The sequence below is a fragment of the Ordospora colligata genome (assembly GCF_000803265.1).
Source record: "Ordospora colligata OC4 chromosome Unknown contig_03, whole genome shotgun sequence".
In the NCBI taxonomy this organism is placed as follows: Eukaryota; Fungi; Microsporidia; family Ordosporidae; genus Ordospora; species Ordospora colligata.
The window spans coordinates 19678-38961 of record NW_014575405.1 but is presented as its reverse complement, the minus strand read 5'-3'; the positions used below and the strand labels follow the sequence as shown (position 1 = coordinate 38961).

At 38.1% G+C, this 19284-nt stretch overlaps 15 protein-coding genes across 15 annotated transcripts; 6 read left to right on the top strand and 9 right to left on the bottom strand.

The window, feature by feature from the left end:
* Positions 1-158: 158 nt before the first annotated feature.
* Positions 159-1661, bottom strand: M896_030330 (uncharacterized protein; the record flags this gene model as incomplete). Its single annotated transcript, XM_014708604.1, has 1 exon — positions 159-1661. One exon carries the CDS (start codon positions 1659-1661, stop codon positions 159-161), a length of 1503 nt encoding a protein of 500 aa, XP_014564090.1.
* A 134-nt stretch (positions 1662-1795) lies between these two features.
* M896_030320 (Cdc48-like ATPase) lies at positions 1796-3847 on the bottom strand (the record flags this gene model as incomplete). The annotated part of the gene is made up of 1 exon (XM_014708603.1): positions 1796-3847. One exon carries the CDS (start codon positions 3845-3847, stop codon positions 1796-1798), a length of 2052 nt encoding a protein of 683 aa, XP_014564089.1.
* A 66-nt stretch (positions 3848-3913) lies between these two features.
* M896_030310 (uncharacterized protein) lies at positions 3914-5866 on the bottom strand (the record flags this gene model as incomplete). The annotated part of the gene is made up of 1 exon (XM_014708602.1): positions 3914-5866. The coding sequence occupies one exon, from the start codon at positions 5864-5866 to the stop codon at positions 3914-3916; it is 1953 nt and encodes a 650-aa protein (XP_014564088.1).
* A 173-nt stretch (positions 5867-6039) lies between these two features.
* On the top strand, positions 6040-6651 carry M896_030300 (Rab GTPase; the record flags this gene model as incomplete). Its single annotated transcript, XM_014708601.1, has 1 exon — positions 6040-6651. The coding sequence occupies one exon, from the start codon at positions 6040-6042 to the stop codon at positions 6649-6651; it is 612 nt and encodes a 203-aa protein (XP_014564087.1).
* A 140-nt stretch (positions 6652-6791) lies between these two features.
* M896_030290 (tRNA nucleotidyltransferase/poly(A) polymerase) lies at positions 6792-8180 on the bottom strand (the record flags this gene model as incomplete). Its single annotated transcript, XM_014708600.1, has 1 exon — positions 6792-8180. One exon carries the CDS (start codon positions 8178-8180, stop codon positions 6792-6794), a length of 1389 nt encoding a protein of 462 aa, XP_014564086.1.
* A 136-nt stretch (positions 8181-8316) lies between these two features.
* On the bottom strand, positions 8317-9186 carry M896_030280 (uncharacterized protein; the record flags this gene model as incomplete). The annotated part of the gene is made up of 1 exon (XM_014708599.1): positions 8317-9186. One exon carries the CDS (start codon positions 9184-9186, stop codon positions 8317-8319), a length of 870 nt encoding a protein of 289 aa, XP_014564085.1.
* Positions 9187-9782: 596 nt separating this feature from the next.
* M896_030270 (histone H3) lies at positions 9783-10217 on the top strand (the record flags this gene model as incomplete). The annotated part of the gene is made up of 1 exon (XM_014708598.1): positions 9783-10217. One exon carries the CDS (start codon positions 9783-9785, stop codon positions 10215-10217), a length of 435 nt encoding a protein of 144 aa, XP_014564084.1.
* Positions 10218-10378: 161 nt separating this feature from the next.
* Positions 10379-10888, top strand: M896_030260 (uncharacterized protein; the record flags this gene model as incomplete). Its single annotated transcript, XM_014708597.1, has 1 exon — positions 10379-10888. One exon carries the CDS (start codon positions 10379-10381, stop codon positions 10886-10888), a length of 510 nt encoding a protein of 169 aa, XP_014564083.1.
* A 144-nt stretch (positions 10889-11032) lies between these two features.
* Positions 11033-11317, top strand: M896_030250 (uncharacterized protein; the record flags this gene model as incomplete). The annotated part of the gene is made up of 1 exon (XM_014708596.1): positions 11033-11317. The coding sequence occupies one exon, from the start codon at positions 11033-11035 to the stop codon at positions 11315-11317; it is 285 nt and encodes a 94-aa protein (XP_014564082.1).
* A 362-nt stretch (positions 11318-11679) lies between these two features.
* Positions 11680-12273, top strand: M896_030240 (ribosomal protein L18; the record flags this gene model as incomplete). Its single annotated transcript, XM_014708595.1, has 1 exon — positions 11680-12273. One exon carries the CDS (start codon positions 11680-11682, stop codon positions 12271-12273), a length of 594 nt encoding a protein of 197 aa, XP_014564081.1.
* Positions 12274-12397: 124 nt separating this feature from the next.
* On the bottom strand, positions 12398-12739 carry M896_030230 (uncharacterized protein; the record flags this gene model as incomplete). Its single annotated transcript, XM_014708594.1, has 1 exon — positions 12398-12739. The coding sequence occupies one exon, from the start codon at positions 12737-12739 to the stop codon at positions 12398-12400; it is 342 nt and encodes a 113-aa protein (XP_014564080.1).
* Positions 12740-12914: 175 nt separating this feature from the next.
* On the top strand, positions 12915-13346 carry M896_030220 (uncharacterized protein; the record flags this gene model as incomplete). The annotated part of the gene is made up of 1 exon (XM_014708593.1): positions 12915-13346. One exon carries the CDS (start codon positions 12915-12917, stop codon positions 13344-13346), a length of 432 nt encoding a protein of 143 aa, XP_014564079.1.
* A 102-nt stretch (positions 13347-13448) lies between these two features.
* Positions 13449-13811, bottom strand: M896_030210 (subunit B of CCAAT-binding transcription factor; the record flags this gene model as incomplete). Its single annotated transcript, XM_014708592.1, has 1 exon — positions 13449-13811. One exon carries the CDS (start codon positions 13809-13811, stop codon positions 13449-13451), a length of 363 nt encoding a protein of 120 aa, XP_014564078.1.
* Positions 13812-13995: 184 nt separating this feature from the next.
* Positions 13996-15105, bottom strand: M896_030200 (WD40 domain-containing protein; the record flags this gene model as incomplete). The annotated part of the gene is made up of 1 exon (XM_014708591.1): positions 13996-15105. The coding sequence occupies one exon, from the start codon at positions 15103-15105 to the stop codon at positions 13996-13998; it is 1110 nt and encodes a 369-aa protein (XP_014564077.1).
* Positions 15106-15438: 333 nt separating this feature from the next.
* M896_030190 (Snf2-like DNA/RNA helicase) lies at positions 15439-19236 on the bottom strand (the record flags this gene model as incomplete). Its single annotated transcript, XM_014708590.1, has 1 exon — positions 15439-19236. The coding sequence occupies one exon, from the start codon at positions 19234-19236 to the stop codon at positions 15439-15441; it is 3798 nt and encodes a 1265-aa protein (XP_014564076.1).
* Positions 19237-19284: the final 48 nt, after the last annotated feature.

The following is a 19284-nucleotide window of genomic DNA, read 5'->3' as shown; positions in this document are numbered from 1 at the left end:
ATAAATCTAATATACTCAATCACAAATACTATTACATCCATATTCAAGTACTTATTATTTATTGCATATTCTCACTATCAATCTCAAGTCAGATCTAATTCAACCCACAGATGTGATCTAACAATGGCTAATCAATGTAATAATCATGCAAGCACATCTTAGCTAATACTCATCGATTTAAATTTATCGATCAATTCCTTGGAATCCTCTTTAATACTTATATTCTTGCTTAACGCAACTGCAACCTCTTGTACACTTAATATTTTCTCTTCTAAGATATAATCCAAGCCATCCTCCAGATCATAAAACCAGCCTACTCTCTCTAACGAATACATTATCTCCTCTCGAACCTTGTACTTGATACACATCAATAGATATGAGCTCATCATCCTTGCATCATACTTGGCTGCAGTTTTTAGCGTGTTGAGCCCATTGCTAATTTCATTAAGCTTTATTCTGCACATCCCAAGGTTTCTTAGAAAACTTACATTCTTCTGATCATCAGCAACTAGTTTCTCATATACATCCTTTGCCTCTTTATATCTCTCAGCAGATGTCAAACTGCATGCATACAAAAACAGTACATCCGTATTGTGCGGAACCAGCTCAAGTGTTTGTTCAAATGCGCCTATTGCACTTACAAAGAGTTTATTCTCGAGAAAAAACTTCCCTTTGGCCTTCAATGGCTCATATGAACGATAAAAGCCAAATGCCTCATCAAAGTAATGCACATTTCCTGTTATTTCTGCAAGAGCAATCAACAATAGGCATATCCTAATCTTATTCTTCTCGGGATTCTTCTTTAGATTGTCCAGCTCCGCTTTGGCTTTACTAACCGCTTCTTCATTTCTATTCAAGGCATTCATGCATTTAATCGTCTTTATAATGACATCGTACTTTTCAAAATACACAATAGCCTTTTCATATGAAAGATTGTTGAAGTACATCTCTGCCAAATAGATTTCAAGGTCGCATCGAAAAACATGTGGAAACTCAAATATATTAATAAAGTGTGCTTCAAAATCATCCAGTGCAAAATCAGGTTCCAAAAACTCATTCAACTCCTTAATCCTGTAATAATCAACTATTTTCTTGACCAGAGCACTTTCTTCATTCATCGGAAACATAATTCTGTCAATATATGCCTGCAATTTCAATCTCCTAAGATCGTAGTCTTTCTCCATGTTTGCAATCCTTACCATCTCAATAAGAAGAATGCACTGCTCGTTAAGATCCAATGACTCTACCATTTCAGTGCCAAAGAAATGCCCGCGCGCACAATACACATGCTCCTTTTCTCCCTTGCATCCTTGACATCTGACAATCAAAACCGGACAATCGCCAATCATACTCATGGTTGGCACACATCCAACAATCTTATGCCTCAAAGGATACATAGAAAGATCAAAAGAATAATCATAAAATGACATCATCATGCATGCTTTCTCCAATCCATTCAACTCAGGTGGAATTTCAAACATTTCTGGACAAATAGAACACAAATTCCGCACATAATTCAAATAGCTCTGTTCTACATTTTTAGTCATTTCTGCTTTTTCCAAAAGGTCTATGCCAGCTATTCCTTTCTTCACGTCATCTGTGCATTTAGAAACATCAGTACTACGTAAATTCAACATAATAAATTCCTTCAGTATGTTCATTAAGGGATACTTTCAACTCATATTAATTGCTACACTGATATTAGATACGATAATGCATCATTCAACTTATCCTGTCACATAATCATAAGAAAAGATCAAAAGTTAACTCTAAGCAAATTATTTATTCAAAAAAATCATTCTGGCGATACATCAGGCTCGTTAAGTAACAAAAGCAGCTGCTTAATTGACAATGCATCCTTATGCGCCATCTCATTATAGCAAATATCCGTAAAACTCGGGTTCTGCTCACATAAGATCTCATAATCCGCAATCGTTATCTTCTCAACCTCATAAGATGTCTGGAAACATTCATATATCCCACACTCCTTCATCACCTCAACAGAGCTCGTCGTCCCAATCACAAACACTTTCTTCTTACTCTCCTCCTTGATAAATATCTTCAATGCTTGCAAAACAGCATTACTGAACCGTGGTCCTATATTTACAAAATCAATCAGGCTCTCAATATCATCAAGTATAACTATCGCTTCCTCAGACTTATATGCGTCCATGAATCTATCCTTGATATAATTCACCTTCTCATGCTCGCTAAGTCCAATTATATCCCTCGGCGAAATAATCTTGATGAACGGATACATCGAAAGTCTCGACACCTTCACAGCCAGCGTAGTCTTTCCAACACCTGATTCACCATAGAATAATAGCGATGAAGTGTTGTACAAATTGGTTTTGCTCAACTTCTGCAGCAGTCCTCTTCCATATTCAATGCCTTGAGTAAACATAGGTGTCTCATAGAATGTCTTCTCATATCTCTGGAAACTCGACTCATTAATCCCAAATGCCGGTTTCACCTCATCAAGCGCTTGAATAAAGTCATTCATAAACACCTTGATGTTCTTGTCTGCTATGACATTCATCTCTCCTCCTTCCTCCTTCTCTCCATGCACCTTTCTTTCTAAGGCAAACGAAACCGCACTTTTCACAACCGCAGTTATCTCCGCTCCCGTGTAGTTCTTTGAAAGCTTTGCTATCTTTCCAATGTCAATCCCTTCATCCAGATATTTGTGGCTTTCCATTGTCTTTGTGTGTATCCTGAATATCTCTGCTCGTGACTCCTCGTCTGGAAGCGAGATTTCAAGGTGTATCTCAAATCTGCCCGGTCGTAAAAGTGCCTCGTCAATCAAATCAAGTCGATTAGTCATTCCAATCACTAGTATATTCTCTATTGCTTCCACTCCATCCATCTTACTCAAGAGCTGGTTCACCACCTGATCTCCAACTCCCGTATTTCCACTATTCCCTCTTCTTCTGCATATTGCATCAATCTCATCAAATATTATCATGTGCAAATTGCTATCTGCCTTCTTTGCACGCCATTCATCCTCAGCATCCTTAAATAGATTCCGGATGTTCTCTTCGCTCTGTCCAACATACTTATTCAAAATCTCAGGTCCATTCACTATCTTAGGTGGCCTTGCATTCAGCAAAGACCCAAGCTTCCTGGCTATCAATGTTTTTCCCGTTCCTGGAGGCCCATAAAGAATTATTCCCTTAACATGCGGAATTCCAAAGTTCTTAATCACCTCAGAATCAAATGCTCTCTGTACAAAAGCCCTTCGGAACATTTTCCCAAACTCCTGCTTCAAACCTCCTATCCCAAGAGACTCAAAATTGAAGTTAGGGTCAAGCAGCATGTTCTCTTTCGAGTTGTTTGCAATCACAAGTCTTTCAGACACAGAACTCAGGAACACCTCAGTGTTCCGCAATAGAATCCCGTATTTATTATCCATCACCGTGAAGATCTCTCTTACCGTCATTTTCAATCCAATCTCCCCAACATAAAAGTAAAACTTCTGATCGGCATTGAATGGATACAGAACATGCGCATCCTTAAACTTTTCAATAAGCTCCTTTGCATCAATCTCTACCTTCTCAAGATTTATTATCTCAACATCAATCTTCAACAGTGAGATCTGGTCACACTCAACAACATTCAGGTTATTAATGTCCACTTCATCTCTTCCAATGTTTTTGTTCAGAAACTCCCTTTGGATTTTACTCAATAGAACATTCGATCCTATAGTAAACTCAAACTTGAACGCATACTTGTTGTCCACCAGCACAAGTTCTTCTTCATCAAGCCCTGGCCCTTTTGGTACATATATCTTGTTTATACGCCCCTTCTCAGCCTCCTCAACTCTGATCTTATTCACTACATAACGCATCGTTCGGGGATCCATTCTTGTGTTTATATCCTTATGTTTTATTCATGCTCTCCTATAAACAAATTCTCAAATATATAGAAGAGCTAGGAACGCAGGACCAGCAACAAACATAAGCATAAACAGACTATCAAATCCATCCTTTGCATCACATACCGCTTGAAGTGCATCTACACACCACCTTGATGGCTTTCCTTCACTTTCGTCTGCATCTAATCCAGTAATCGCCTGCACCAACTCAACAATCAAATCTTTTTCTGTATCCAACCAGAACGAAAATGCATTCTCTTCTGCATATATCTCAATCATATCTTTCTGCACAGACACATCCAAATACCTTCCAATCACCTCAAGCTGTCTATTCATCATCTTCACATACCCATAGAACTCTTCTTTATTGACTTTCTTTGCAGTTAAATGTTCAAAGTCATCATATACAAACATTATCTTGTTGAATAGATTCGAAAACACCGCAATCTTCGAACTGACATTTGCGTCCGCCGTTCTCAATACATATGTCCGTAGTTCATTCAACAGAGTTCGACCGTTCACCGCCATTGCATCCAACTGGCTTTTCAGTTCTCCTTTTTTTGATGTATCAGTTCCTCTAATTTCTCTTACAAAAGTGTGGCTAAAGTTACATCCATTAACAGATCCAGACTTGCAATCTCTATCAAGCATCTGTGCACTAAAAAGAAATAACACACTTATTAGTATTCCTAGTATCAATAAAATAGAAATAATAGGTCTCAATATCGCTACACCTGGTCTGATCTTAAGAAGCACAGCTATGAAAAACAACAAACACAATCCAGTTTGTATAGCAATATAAACCAGAGCATATCCTTCATATTCCACAGCTGCACCTACATCACCTTTTCCTTCAGATTCCTTGTGGTAGTTCTCTTCTAGTTTCGTAAGATATTGGGAAACGCCATTGAATGTCACTACCTCAGGCACACCATCGAAATACTTTTTAATCTCAGCTTTCAATTCATTAAGCGATATTCTCAAATACCTCGTTGATGCATTAAACCCAATCATTTCCATTTCTATTTTTTGTGCTTCTTTCATAAATGCCTGAAAAGTGCTTGAAAATTCATCGAGTATTTTGTTTGTCTGAGCCTCAGCCTTTCTGATATTGTCAGTGTGTCTTTTGAGATCTTCATCTACTTTATGCTTGTATTCAAAAATCCTCATGAGATTTCTAAGTGTGATTTCTCTTTTTTCTGCCTTATCTTCCGTTCCATTCATAGTTTCAAAGCTATTTACAAATGCAAGCTTTTCATCATGCAACGATGTTAATGCATTATTGCTACTGTCTGAATGCTTTGTGTCCGTGTTTATACTAGATGTGCTCACCATCATGTCTGATGTGTATTGATTTAAAGATGGATTCTCTATTCGAATTCTATCTATTGTTTCAACACATTCTAGTGATGACTTTTTATCTGTGCATCTGCTTCTATCTGTACTGGCTATCTGTGTATGCGTACTGTTCATGCTTTCAAATTTTATCTTATCAATCCCATTTACTGCATTATTTCCATCAGAATTTGTACCTTTATTATTGAATATCAATGTCAGATATGATGATATCTTTCCCATACTGTGCTCAAGTATATTAGATTCAGCATAACCATTCTGATATGTAGTCACATTATGATCTTCACTGCTCGGATATAGCCATTTTGTCCAAAACCATTTTTGCTCAGGTACATCTGTATCTACCGTGGCTTTACTAATAAGCTTATTCAATTCCACAGCTTTCTGGAGGCAATAAGAGCAAAATATCAGCATGAACCCAATCACATACAGAAGTGATGTTCCGTCTTCTCGTGTTTTCTTTATTGCCACTAACCATGCTCCTATGCACACAAATATGATAACTGTAGCAAGGTATACGTCAAATGCAGCGTTAGATGGAAACTCAAGAAGGAAAAGATCCTGCGGTGAGTGTTGAGGAGGCTTCAACAGAGGTTCTCCAAGAATATAGATCCTTATCTTCGACGCCAATAGCATTACCAATGCGAACACGCTCGTGTTTTATCTTTTATCCAGCGATTGACACATTCTGTTTCACAGCTAACCTCTGTTTCTCAATTTCCAAGCTGTAAATATCACTCAAGCATCGCCAGTCTATTAAATCAAATTCTGGACATTTTCAGATAAAATTATAGACAACAAAGGGGGGAATGGAAGAAGACTTTGAATGCAAGTATCTCTTCAAGATCATCCTGATCGGAAATAGCGGTGTGGGTAAGACTTGTTTGATGAAAAGATATGCGGATGAGACATACAGTTTCACACAATCAAGCACAATAGGCGTAGACTTCAAGGTGAAGACTGTGGTAGTTGATGACGAAAAGGTGAAGCTGCAGATATGGGACACTGCTGGTCAAGAAAGATTCAGAGCAATCATATCGAACTATTACAGGGGAGCAAATGGAATAATCATAGTGTTTGACATGGGAAGCAAAGAATCATTTGAAAATCTTGGAGACTGGATTCGTGAAGTTAAGAAAAACACGACTGGAAATGTTGAAATAATTGTTCTAGGAAACAAAGTTGATGACAAGGAGCGAATCGTCATCACTGAGGATGAAGTCGATGAGTTTCTCAAAACTCACGGAATCGATAAAAATGCATTTTATATGACAAGTGCAAAGGATAATATCTGTGTCAATGACAGTTTTGACTTCCTGACAAGAAAACTTGTTGAAAAGTACAAGAAAATTGGATTTACCACTACCAAAGGCTCTTCGAAGTTTACCGTGGGTGAACCAAAGAATACTTGCTGCATGTGATTTAATCAATTAAACAAAGATATTGGCTTGTTTTATGTATTTTTGTCTATCCTGTATACATATCCACTCTAATTTTCGATCACAGATCCGTGTAGTAATATGCCATTAGACTTAGGCTTGCTGCACAGCTTCATGCTAGATCACAAGTTCATGCGTGAGCCCTTGACTCTTTTCAAATGCTCAACAATCTTTCTAGGATCATCAGTTTGAGTTAGAAGCTGATAAACGATTCCTTCCTCAATATAGAATCGCATTTCGCATTCTACAATCCCAAGCTCTCTTATCAGGCTGCTTGCATCTACTATTGATGTGGCCTTATAGTACTCTTCAATAGACTCTTGTATTATCTTACATATTATTCCCAATCCGTTCTTGAACTTCTCCTTTTCATTTTTCATGTGCTCTATTGCACAGTAAATAATAAGAGACTCATACCATATCTCTCCCATGTACCTTACTATTCTTATGAAGCCTTCAGCTCCAAGATTCTCCAAATCATGCGTGTCCAGAAAAGTAAGGTTTTTTTCAATGCTGTCTATTGTCTTGACAAATGCCTTAGATGACGGAAGACAAACCTTCATTATATAAGTATTGCAATATGAACTCTTCTTGCATCCTGTAATCGTTTGTCTGCTGAAAAAACACAGAATAGTATAAAGGCAAAGAATTTCTCGTCTATATGGCCTTGTGCACAGATTGGTGATTTCCTCAACTGCCTCTATAAACTTGACTCCCTGTTCATAGGACTGTTCTATCAAAACTGGAGGCTTGAATATCGGCTCTACATATCTTCTCCGGATTATCTCAAGCAATCCATATTGCCCCATAGAATAGTGGATCATCTTTGATATCTCAATGTAAATCCTTTCGTTCGAAACCTTCCTTGCAAGTGCCTTACGGATCTCTTCGTCTTCCATTGCATTATATATTTTTTCATCAATATCAAACCTGAGCTTCGAATGAAACCGGAGGATCCTGACTATCCTCAGTGGATCATCAAATAACGTCACCTTTGGGTCCAATGGTGTAGCCAGCAATTTATTACGGATGTCCTCAATTCCTCGGCCCGTGTGGTCTTCAATTGCATTTGTAAATAAATTATAGAACAGCGAGTTGATTGTTAGGTCCCTTCTAAACGAATCCTCTTCTGGCGTTGCAGGCACCACACAAGGAACCCTTGCGTCGGAATAAGTTTCGCTCCTTAACCCAACAAAATCCACACATATATCATTTATTCTCACAACAGCTGTTTCCAGGTGTTTTGACTTTTCATGATTGTTCTTGATTACATGCACTGTAGTTATCTTATGGTCTGTTGCCGATTCACTTAACCCTAATGCAAACTCATATCCACTGATGTTTGACAATGCAATGTCCATATCAAAGCATGAATTCCCCATTAGCTTGTCTCTTACCCATCCTCCAGCAACCCTTGGAACAACATCGCCAAGTGTTCTAGCATGGCTTCTTATCAACTCAAAGATACTCCTTTCGGTTTGACTAAGGCTTGCCTCCAAGTCAATACTCATTCAAGGGAATATAAACAAATCCTTAAATCTCATCTCAGATTCAATAATGCTCTCCTTTAAAAAAACACATTGCATTAAATTTATCTTCATTTACATAAATCATAGCCAAAAAGCCAATGGCATATTGTATACCTCTTCATTCAATAAACATCACCATCGTATATATCATTAAATGGAAAATTGCTTCGCCAAGTCCCCAGAGTCTGTCCTTTCCAGCCAAGCACTTTATGATGTTGAAGTATGCATATGTAGATACTCTTGTGTTACTATATGCAACCGTTCCTTGTTTATATATGTAATAAGGACCCAGGATCTTCGAAACAGTGGACAGTAAAGTAAGTGCAATGCATGTGTACGGATTCTTCTTCATAAAGATCTGCACTCCAGAGCTATTGTCTATATCTGGATCAAGAAGAAGAAGGGATGAGTACAGTATGATGTAGAACGAGTTTGCAACCAGAAACTTCGGTATTCCGTTTCTATTTATCATACATCTTGCTATGAAGTCCGATGAAACAGCAAATATCACATACAGTGCCAGATAGAAAATGCCCGAGTAGATATCAAAAAACCCATCCAAGCTTGTGTCCACAGAGTGAAAAATATTGATGAAGATTACAACCACCATACTTAGGTTGCTCATTATACTTCCTGTAATGGAGGATGATATGGCAAATATCAACATCACAGATAATGGATAACACAATCCCTTTGCAGCCAATCCAAAGCCTATAGATATCATACCTGCACATTTGTACCATACATAGCACGTCAGGAATGCAATAAGCCCCGAGAAGAAATACTCTAATTGATTGTTCGAGACTTCTTTGAAAGTTGTTTTCTTTACAACAAATGGAGAACATAGCACAAAGATTATCAAAGAAGACACAAAGCTTTCTATGAAGAATATTGCAATGAAGTCTGTTATTAGAAACCTTGATGCGAGATAAACTTGCGCAGCATTCATTAGTGATAGTGCTTCTCCAAGATATTGTATTCCTTTCATCGTTTGCCAGGGGTACTGAATGGCTTTATGAACATAAAAAGGAGAATACATGAGAATTCAGTTGATAGATATAAAATAAGACTCTGGTATTAATCAACAGCTCCGCAAATGTTGCATAGAAATCTACATGTATGGTGAGAGGGTTTAAGTAATTGAATTGCGTTTTTCTAAGAATGAATGGATGATTGTGCTTCAGGAATGTATAAAGATCAAGATATAAACAATATCTATCCAAGACTTACTGAAATGGAAAGCAGAAATGATCAGGCGGAATATTCATATTGATTTTGTTTTTAAAGGAGTGCATGAATAATGATGTAATCTGTGATTTGTTTCAGAGATTTTAGCTGTAATTAAAGAAGATTACAAGAACAAGTACACAGTAATAAAATGATGTATATCTTGAACATAGATGAATGTAAGAATAAAATAAATTAAACAATTAAGTGATACCCGGATAATCACAACTGTTTTATCAATGAATGTCCCTAGAAGTTCCTATTATTTTATTCGTCAATCAGAACCTTATCAATCAAATTCGAAACAACAAACTTCCCTCCAACTTGGTTATAAAAGACCTAAAAAATTACCCCACAATGGCTAGAACTAAACAATCTGCTAGGAAAACAACAGGAGGAAAAGCACCACGCAAGCAATTGTCTGCAAAGTCTGCACGCAAGGCAACACCAACCAATCCGAGTGGAAATGCCAAGAAGACCAGGTATAGACCAGGATCTGTTGCATTGAAGGAGATCAGAAGGTACCAGAAGAGCACTGAGTTTCTTATACGAAGACTTCCTTTCCAGAGAGCTTGCAGGTCTGTGGTTAGGGAGAATAGTAATGCAGCTGATGTAAGATTCCAGGGCCCAGCCCTTGCCTCTATTCAGGAGGCGCTTGAACTCTATCTTGTAGGATTGTTTGAGGATGCGCAGAGTTGTGCACAGCATGCAAAGCGGGTTACTGTATTCCCGAAGGATATTAACCTTGTTCTGAAGCTAAGAAGCAGGCACATAAGATCTATCTGTGATTAAATGTTTCTCGTTTGTTTGTGTATATGTCTGCATATTTCTTGTGTGTAGGTTTTGGAGACGCTTTTCTTTATGTATTTTAATATTGTGATGTATCTGGGTTTGCTGTGCAGATTATACAGGCATTAGCGCGAAGTATATTTTGACCCTTCAGTTGATTGTTAATGTATATTAGGGTGAGTGGAATAAATAGCATGGTGAGCAGACATGACCTCAGTAGGATATTTACATTTAGGTCACCGATTTGTAAAGAGATTTGTGAATCAGCAAGCGAGCAGTTATATTTCTACGATTTGTTGAGTGATATGTACGTTGCAGAGCTACTTAATGGACAATGTATTCTTGATGATTTGAAGATTGAGATTGTGAAGTTGCATCTTGAAGATGATGAGTATTCAAAAATTATGTCAGAAGGAAGTTCATGCTGTTTGTGTATAATTTCCAGTGATATACTTGTTATTGAGAATATAGAAAGATGCTTTGGGCAAACAGTTAGGTGCTATATTCAAGAGAAAGGATCAAAGAAAATGCTTAGTGTGATTGAGTTTAATCAAAGCGTGGAGGTAAAGAGGCATGCAGCGATGGATTTTGTGTTTAGTTTTGAGGCTTATATATGTCATGTCGTTTGTAATATGTTGTATGAATCAAGGAGCCATGAATATTGCCGTAAATAGTGCAGGTTTGCATAAAGTGAGTGTGTGTAGAGTACAGGTTCAAGGTGGTATAAGAAGTATTAAATAATGCATGAGTAGTAATGAGATTTGAATAGCACTTAATGTGCAGTCAAATTCGAGCATGAAGTGGCCCTAATGAGTGAAATGAATGATAAATGCCATATTCTTCCTGTTTTTATTCCTGAGCAAGGTGATGCAAAGATGGTAGACTATTGCGACATGAGCAGTGAGAAAATTATTATCCGAGGAATTGAATGTGTTAGAAAGCAGATGGAAAACAATATTTGCTTGCATTTAGATGGTGTAGATATCCGTGGAGAAATATTTTATTGGAGTTCAGCTAGAAAATGCAATGAATCTACTTTTGAAAAGGGATTGAGTCTTGTAAGCAAAGGACTTGGCTTTTCTGAGGACGAAGAGAAGAAGTAGTAATTGAATAAATAAAAATGCATGAATGTATACTTTTTGTTGTATGTCTCTTTTTGCTTTATACTTTTTGTTGTATGACTCTTTTTGCTACAGAAATGCATGGCAAACTTTAATTTATATGATTTTTTTTGCTACAGAAATGCACGAAATGTTTTGTGAGGTATGGTTAATTTTCTACATCATTGTATGATTTTTACTATATGAACGTATTAAATGTTTTAGTTTATATGATTCTCTTGTGTTATATGTTTACCATCAATTCATACTTAAGCTTTACTAAACATTGAATCATTTGCTTGAACGTTGTGAGACAGTCTGGTGAATGGTTATCAAGAAAGAAAATTTTTACCCTGAAAGTAGCAATGTACAGCACGTCCATTAAGAAGTTTGAAAGACTGCCATCATCTGCAGTAACAACGAAGAAGTGTCCGAATTCTGCGAATGTCTATTTAAAGGCACTTTCTCGGTTTTACAGCAAGATTGCGAGGAACACTTCGTATTTATGCCTGAAGAAGATATCTAAGCGACTGACGATGTCGAAAAGCGACAGACAGCCAGTGAAGATATCGAAGATCGTGAGCGAGCTTGAGGGAAAGCAAGATAAAGTGGCGGTTGTGGTTGCAAAAGTGCTTGATGATGACAAGGTGATGATATTGCCAGCAATGAAGATTGTTGCGCTGCAGTGGTCAAAAGAGGTGAAGGAAAAAGTCGAGAAGTATGGAGGAAGCATACATACACTTGATGAGTTATTTAAGGTATGTGCAGATATGGACAATGTGTGCTTGGTGTCAACAGACAAGTTTTCAAGAAAGTCAGCTAAGTTCTGGGGCCCTGCACCTGGAGAGCGTGGATCGAAGACATATCCAAAAGGAAATCTCAGATGCCATAATCGTGAAAAGCGTGTCATGATGAAGGGAAGGAAGCCCAAGAATCAGGAAATCAATCAAAACGAATAAAGTGAGTTTGAGCTTTTTATAATACTTTATTAGAATGCAAATCTATAAGCCTTTCAATGTAAGCTGTATGCCAAGGTAATTGATTAGTTGTGTAAATTCAAAGGACATAGAAAATATGACTTTGCTAATGAGTTGCATCTATTTGAAGGATGCCGTCTTCGATTTCTATGAAGCATGAACAGCATTCACAGTCAATTCTATTGTCTACTTCATGATAAGGCTTGTATTTTTCTCCACATCTGCATGATATTGAGTGTATTTCTGTACGCATACAAACGGCATATGGCATTTCCTGGAATCCTCTGTCTCTAATGTATGCTTCATATGCATTATTTAGCTTAAGATATTCGTATTTTGATCCTGAAGGCCTGTCTGGATGCACTTGAATTAATCTCCTTATGTAATGAGTCTTAATTTCCTTCTCTGTGGCGTTCTTCTTGAGTCCCAGGAGCTTGAATATCGACATCCCAGGGATAGAAATGCCAAGAATAATGTTATGTAACAAATATCAACTTGTGTAAAGAAGCACAGTGATTGCAATATGCACGTGAAACATAAATCGTTTCATAAAGGAAATTGATTGGCTCACGCATGAAACCTGGTTTTGGAAGATTTTTAAAAGAAGCGCAAACAACATCAACATGCTGATTCTTTCGATGATCCTGGTAGTTGGTGCATACTACATACAGCCATCAAGACATTCACTGATTATAACGACAAGAGCAATAGCGCCTTATCGCTTAGACTCGTTCCCTTTTGAACAAAAAGGCCCGTATGGAATGTCTATGAGCCCTGTGCTATTTGCAAAGCCTGTAACTAGGCAACCTGAACTACATAAGCCATTTGATGAGATTGCAAAAGTCAGTAATCAAGATGAAAGCATAAATGGCGACAAAGAAGCAAAAGGTAGCGATAAGCATAACAGCATCAAAGACATGTTGATGGCCAGTACAATATGCAAGATATTCTTCTACATTGTTGTGGCAGCTCTGATATTTTCAATCGGCTACCAAACAAGAAAGTACAACGAGGGTGGAACGTATGTGCGATTGCCAACAAATAATTCGAACTAGTAAATAACAAGTGAGAATAATTGGCAATAATAATGCACGAAGAAAATCAATAAACAAAACTTTTATTTAGTATGCATTTTATTATTAAAGGCGTGTAAGGAGCTAAGAACCATTTTTCTTGATGAATTCTTCTGTTTCCCTCTTCGTCAGAAATCTGCCAGATGGTGCTCTCAATCTCTTCATTGCATGTATATGCCTGCTCTCGTGCAAGTAATTTCTCCTATTCGCCACCATGAGTGAATCAAGCACATCTCTTCTTGCTTTTCTTTTCATTATCCAGTTGAGTTGCTTTGGATTTATGTACATTGGCTGGAACGACTGGTCTGTGTATGGAAAGTGATAGTCGTAGACTCCATACAAGTTTTTTTCTGGATACATCATGCTCGGTAGTGGTTGTCCTTCAAATGCAATTGGATTATGCCGATGCCTGTTCATGCCTTGTTCAATCAGTTCATTATGCTTCATTTAATCTTTGCTACCACAACATCTTGTTTATATTTGTGTTTCATAGTGCTGCTGTGTTTCCGATGCTGAGCCAGAGTGATTAATGATCATTCTGTGTTACATGCATGATTGGTTTGCATAAAATTCATGTTGTTTTATATACAAGCATTTCTTGAATTACTCATTTGTATAGAATAAAATACATCTATCTAATCTTTATTTCATCATCCTTCTCATTACCTAACTCCCAGAAGTTTATGTTTGAATCGCACGATCCTGAAGCAAAATACTTCTCATTGCTTGAGCATGAAAAGTGGATCACTCGATTCTTGTGCCCAACAAAACACTTCTCAACCTTAAATGAAGGCATCTGAGAAAGGCGGATGTCGTTTCTTGAGTATCCATGTGTACTTAGGATCTTGTTTGACTTCAGCCATCGGATATTGCAGATCTGTGATCCGTAGTCCATAGACTTGACAAGACATGTGTTCGACTTGCTCGAGTTGACAAGATTCATGTCCCAGAGCTTGATGGTCTTGTCAGCAGTGCCCCCACCTGAAACAAAAAGATTTGGAAAGTTCGGTGACCAGCTTATTGCCTTCACCGCTGCCTTGTGATTCGAGCACTGCTTGATTGGATGTGAAAGATTTCGGTAGTCATAAATATAAAGTCTATTATCATTTCCACCCGATGCCAAAAACCTTATGTCTATGCTTAGTCCAAGGCCACATACTTCCTGGCGATGCTGCAGAATGGTTGCTACGGCTTTTTCAGAGCGCAGATCTGTTATCTTTATCTTTCTATCCCTGCTCCCCGTTATTATGCTTGTACCATCCATCTCTATCACGCCAACCCTGGATTTATGAAATGGATATTTCGATATCTTCAAAGATACCATATCTATGCTTAGAACAACGCCGATCGATGTTCCGAGCACCACGCTGTTCGTGGATGCGTTGTGCTTTATCGAAGTCACACCAAAACTGCCAAGACTACACATCTGCAATGTCCTTGATGAGCAAAAGTTGTGAACAAGCAGGTTTCCATCGGCCATGAAAAACACATTCTCTCCAGACCAATCAATCAGGCTACTGTAGAAATCATCAGGAAGACTACCGATTCTTACCTGCCTATAAGGCTGCATCACCAGCTTTGCATTGGGCTTCTGGTTGCCCACTATTAAATAGGAACTCGAATCAAAAGCAGGATTGGTTACTCCAATTCCATATACATTTTCACAAGACAAGTTGGTATACATGTTATTCACCAGATAACCAGAAACATCTAATTTATTCCCCTTCAGAAACCTGTCCATGTATGTTTGTTTATAGACAGATTGATGATAACCTTTTGATGAATTGTACTGATAAAACAAAACATCGCACCATATTTAATACAACACATGTGCATTTATAATCAATAATCAATTTGATTGCATCAAAAAGTGGTTTACATTCTCTATCTTCATCTCACTAAAAATTATCCATAAGTTTATACCAAATAAAATCATAACTCCAATTCATATCCTGATACTGAATCATCTAATGACTCTAATTCATAATCAAACCATAGATAATTCTATTCCAATTCATAATCAAATCATCTCATAACCTTATACTAAATAAACTCATTTAACAGCAACCATCATCTATCCCCGAAACTTCTCAAGAAGGTCCTTTGTTTCCATCGTTTCTATGTCTGCATTTTGTTGAGATATAAGACTGTTTGCAATAAACATCTTGAACGATTGCAAGTTCATAACCTTCTCCTCCAGTGTGTTCTTCACTATGAGTCTGAACACATTGACCGTTCGTTTTTGCCCTATCCTGTGTGCTCGATCCATCGCCTGTAAGTCATTGAACGGATTCCAGTCATGCTCATACATCACCACTGTGTCTGCTGCAGTCAAGTTTAGCCCAAGACCTCCTATCTGAGTAGTTAAAAACAAAACCTGTGTGGCTCCATTGTTGAATTCTTCAATAATCTTAGTTCTGGCAGAGCTCACAACAGATCCATCAATCCTCGAATGCTTGAACTTGTACTTCTTCATAATATCATTCACAACAAGATCTATGCTCGACTTAAACTGGAAAAATACAAGAATCTTACTTCTCAACTCTTCTCCCCCACAAAGCGAAATAATATCATCGAGCGCTCTTACTTTGCATGAAACTTCCTCAAAGTCTCTAAAGTGCCCTATATGCGATATTGCAAGGAACAAGTCTCTCGTTCGCTTAAACCCTACGTTCTTCTGATCAACCTTTCCATACTCCAGCTCACTTATTCTTGCTGTATCTTCTCGTCCTCCGTTCTCATCAATCTCTTTATATAAGCTCTCTTGTGTAGGCCCAAACTCAATAATAATATCCCTAATTATCTTTGGAGGCAAGTCTTTCAATACATCTATCTTCAGCCGTCTCAATACAAACGGAAGAACCTTCTTGTGTAGATACTCAAGCTTGGCATGTGCCTTTTCAATCTCAGAGTCAGACATTTTGACACTTAATGTTCCATAGTCCTTCTCAGACCCAATGTAGTTTGGCATCAAGAAGTTAAATAGAGAAACAAGATCTTCAACACTATTATGCACCGGCGTTCCCGTCAATATTATCTTTCTTGCGCACTTTATCATGTTCATCCTTGTATAAAGCATCGTTTGCTTGTTGCGCAGCACATGCCCTTCATCAACAACCACATAGAACCAATCCTTCTCAACAAAGTTCATATGATCATTTCTAAAAGCTTCATATGAACTTACTACAATCGCACAATCATTCTTCATTTCCTTCTTGTATATTTCACATGACATAAAAGGAAAAAATCTTTTTACCTCAGATTTCCAATGCCCAGTCAGGCTCGATGGGCAGATCACTAAAACTCTCCTATCTGTCTCATACATCTCAGAGCAAAGAAAAGTCAGTACCTGCAGTGTCTTTCCAAGTCCCATATCATCCGCAAGAATCCCGTTCAGATTAAAGCTATACAAAAAACTCAGCCATCTCACTCCTTCTATCTGATAATCTCTCAGCTTGGTCTCCATAGGACATCGTATTATATACTCAGGGATCTTCGTTGAGTCAAGTAGAGACTCAAGTGCCTTGTTCTCTATCTTAATTTTCACAAGAAGATCCTCAGATATCTTCTCATTTGTTCGGAACCCAAGTGTTGGAATAATCTTCGAAAATACCTTGCAGGACACATTTCTATCTTTACCACTCGATATGTTGTTCAAAAGAGGCTTTACAAACAGTGGATTGAACGAATGATCTCCTGATTCAATCAACATGTCAAGAAGTTCCACATCCAGATTATCCAGCATGCTCCTTACAAACCTTTCGTTAAACTCAAGAGATTTCATAAACCCACGCACCACTGCCACATTCTTCTTATGCAACGCATCTTCAAAAACGCCTTCCAATACTCTTATCCCTTCATCACATGCATATATCTCAATTGTCTTTGCAAAAAAGTCAAGCCTATCTTCAAACTCAGTCACTCTGTTGAAAAACGCATGCTCAAGAAGCCTTGCACCAAAAGCCTTGAAAAAAACAAGAAACCCTTCACTGCCTTGCACCAACCCTTCATATGCTCTCATTAGAAACTCATCTACACAAATCCTTCCTTGATCATATGCATCAGTTACTATCCTTGAGAATAAGCTAAGAAATTGCTTGCATGTCTCTACTTTGTACATCTTAAATGCAAACCTCATCTCAGGAAGATTCACAGAAGCCTGCATCCTGATATAATCAACATACAATGACTCAACCATCAAATGTATTGATGTAATACTAGGATCGCTCACCTTCTTCTTGAACTCCTTCACTGGCGCCATCTTTAAATCTCTGCATTTCAAAAAGTACTCATCAAGATCCTTCACCAGTATCTCATCGTCAGTCATTTGTTCTGCAGTGTTTGAACACTTTAATCCTTCGTTATTTTCACTAAATCTGTGAGTAAACCTACTAAGGAATAAAAAAGTGTTGCCAATCATCGTCTCTTTACATTTCAGATCTTTAGTATCTCCACCCATCAGGCATTCAAATAAAAAGCACCTGTTCTTCAATATCTCGTCCTTTCCTATCACATTTATTCCGCTCTTTGTAAAATACAAGTCATCGTATGAAACAAAGTCATCTTCACGATACGGCTCATATAGGCTCCCTCCAAGAATATTCATAAAATGAACAACCAGATTATTTCGTATCGCACTCCTCTTCTTTAAGACGCTCATGGCAAGTTCTCTTATTTCCTCTTTCTCTTCAATTAGAATCATCTCCGCAATAAGAAAATCAATGGACTCGTCGCTGAAGTTCTCAACCATCTTTACAATACTGACACGCACGTCAGGCACAGGCGATGTAAAACATGGGAAAATCTCTTTAAGCTTATCGGCCGGAACTTCCATCCCAGGATTCTCCCTGTATATCTTTGCAAGTAAAGACAGATTGGACGTCTTTGACACAGAAATAACCTCCTCTGCTTCAATGTTGCTCCAGCATCTCTCAAGAATCACCTCTGCATCTGAACAAATCGGAAATCCACACAAAAGCTCTGCACTCAGCAACTTTATATCCTCGTCAACACTGCACAAAAGCGATACAAGTTTCCTACATAGCATCTCCTTGTCAGGAACATACGCTTTCAGATATCCTAACGCTATAAGCCCTGAAAACTGCACTTGCCAGTCTTCATTGTCCAGAAATCCAATCAGTTGTTCAGTAATATCATTCACACCAATCAACGGATAAATGCATGCCAAAAGACGTGCCGCTGCATCCCTTACAGGTGCAAACGTCCTGTCATCCACAAAGTCATTGAACTTGTCCGTAACAAGAATCTCGTAGATCTTCGAAAACAGCTTGGGATCAATCTTCACTTGCATCTCCCCATCTCCCATCTGAGAAAACATCGCCTCAAATGCAAGAAAAGCTCCATGCCGCTTATGCCACTCATAACTTAGCAAGTTCTCACTCACCTGCTCGAAAAAATCAAACGGATTTTCAATTGCTTTTTCTTCAACCTTGTGCCTTTTAATTGCCTCTCCTGCACTGGCCTTAAAGTCAATGTCGCTCAAGAAATTCGACTCCACATGCTCCATATCTGCAAGCTTCTTCACTATCTTCTTTTGTTCTTGTATAGATGGCGCTTGTACGTTGAACTGTTCTCCAGTGCAACTCAGATATACGTCTTTACCCTCCATATACTCAATCTTGAACTCCGTCACAAGCTTAAACTGGAACATCAGAGAGCCAAGTATCCTCGCTCCGTTCTTCCTGTCATCCCCCTCCTGCCCACACAAAAGCTTGTATGTTTGCCTGAGAATGTAAGGAGTAAAGTCAACATATTCTTTTATTTGAGAAACAAGCTCATCAGTCGTATACCTTTTCAGAACCTTTGACTGTGCTGTGTATAGAGTCGTAAAGAACTTCTCCAGTCTATTCATATTCTATGGGGTACCACTTTGTATTAATTATATACTTTTCTCTCCACT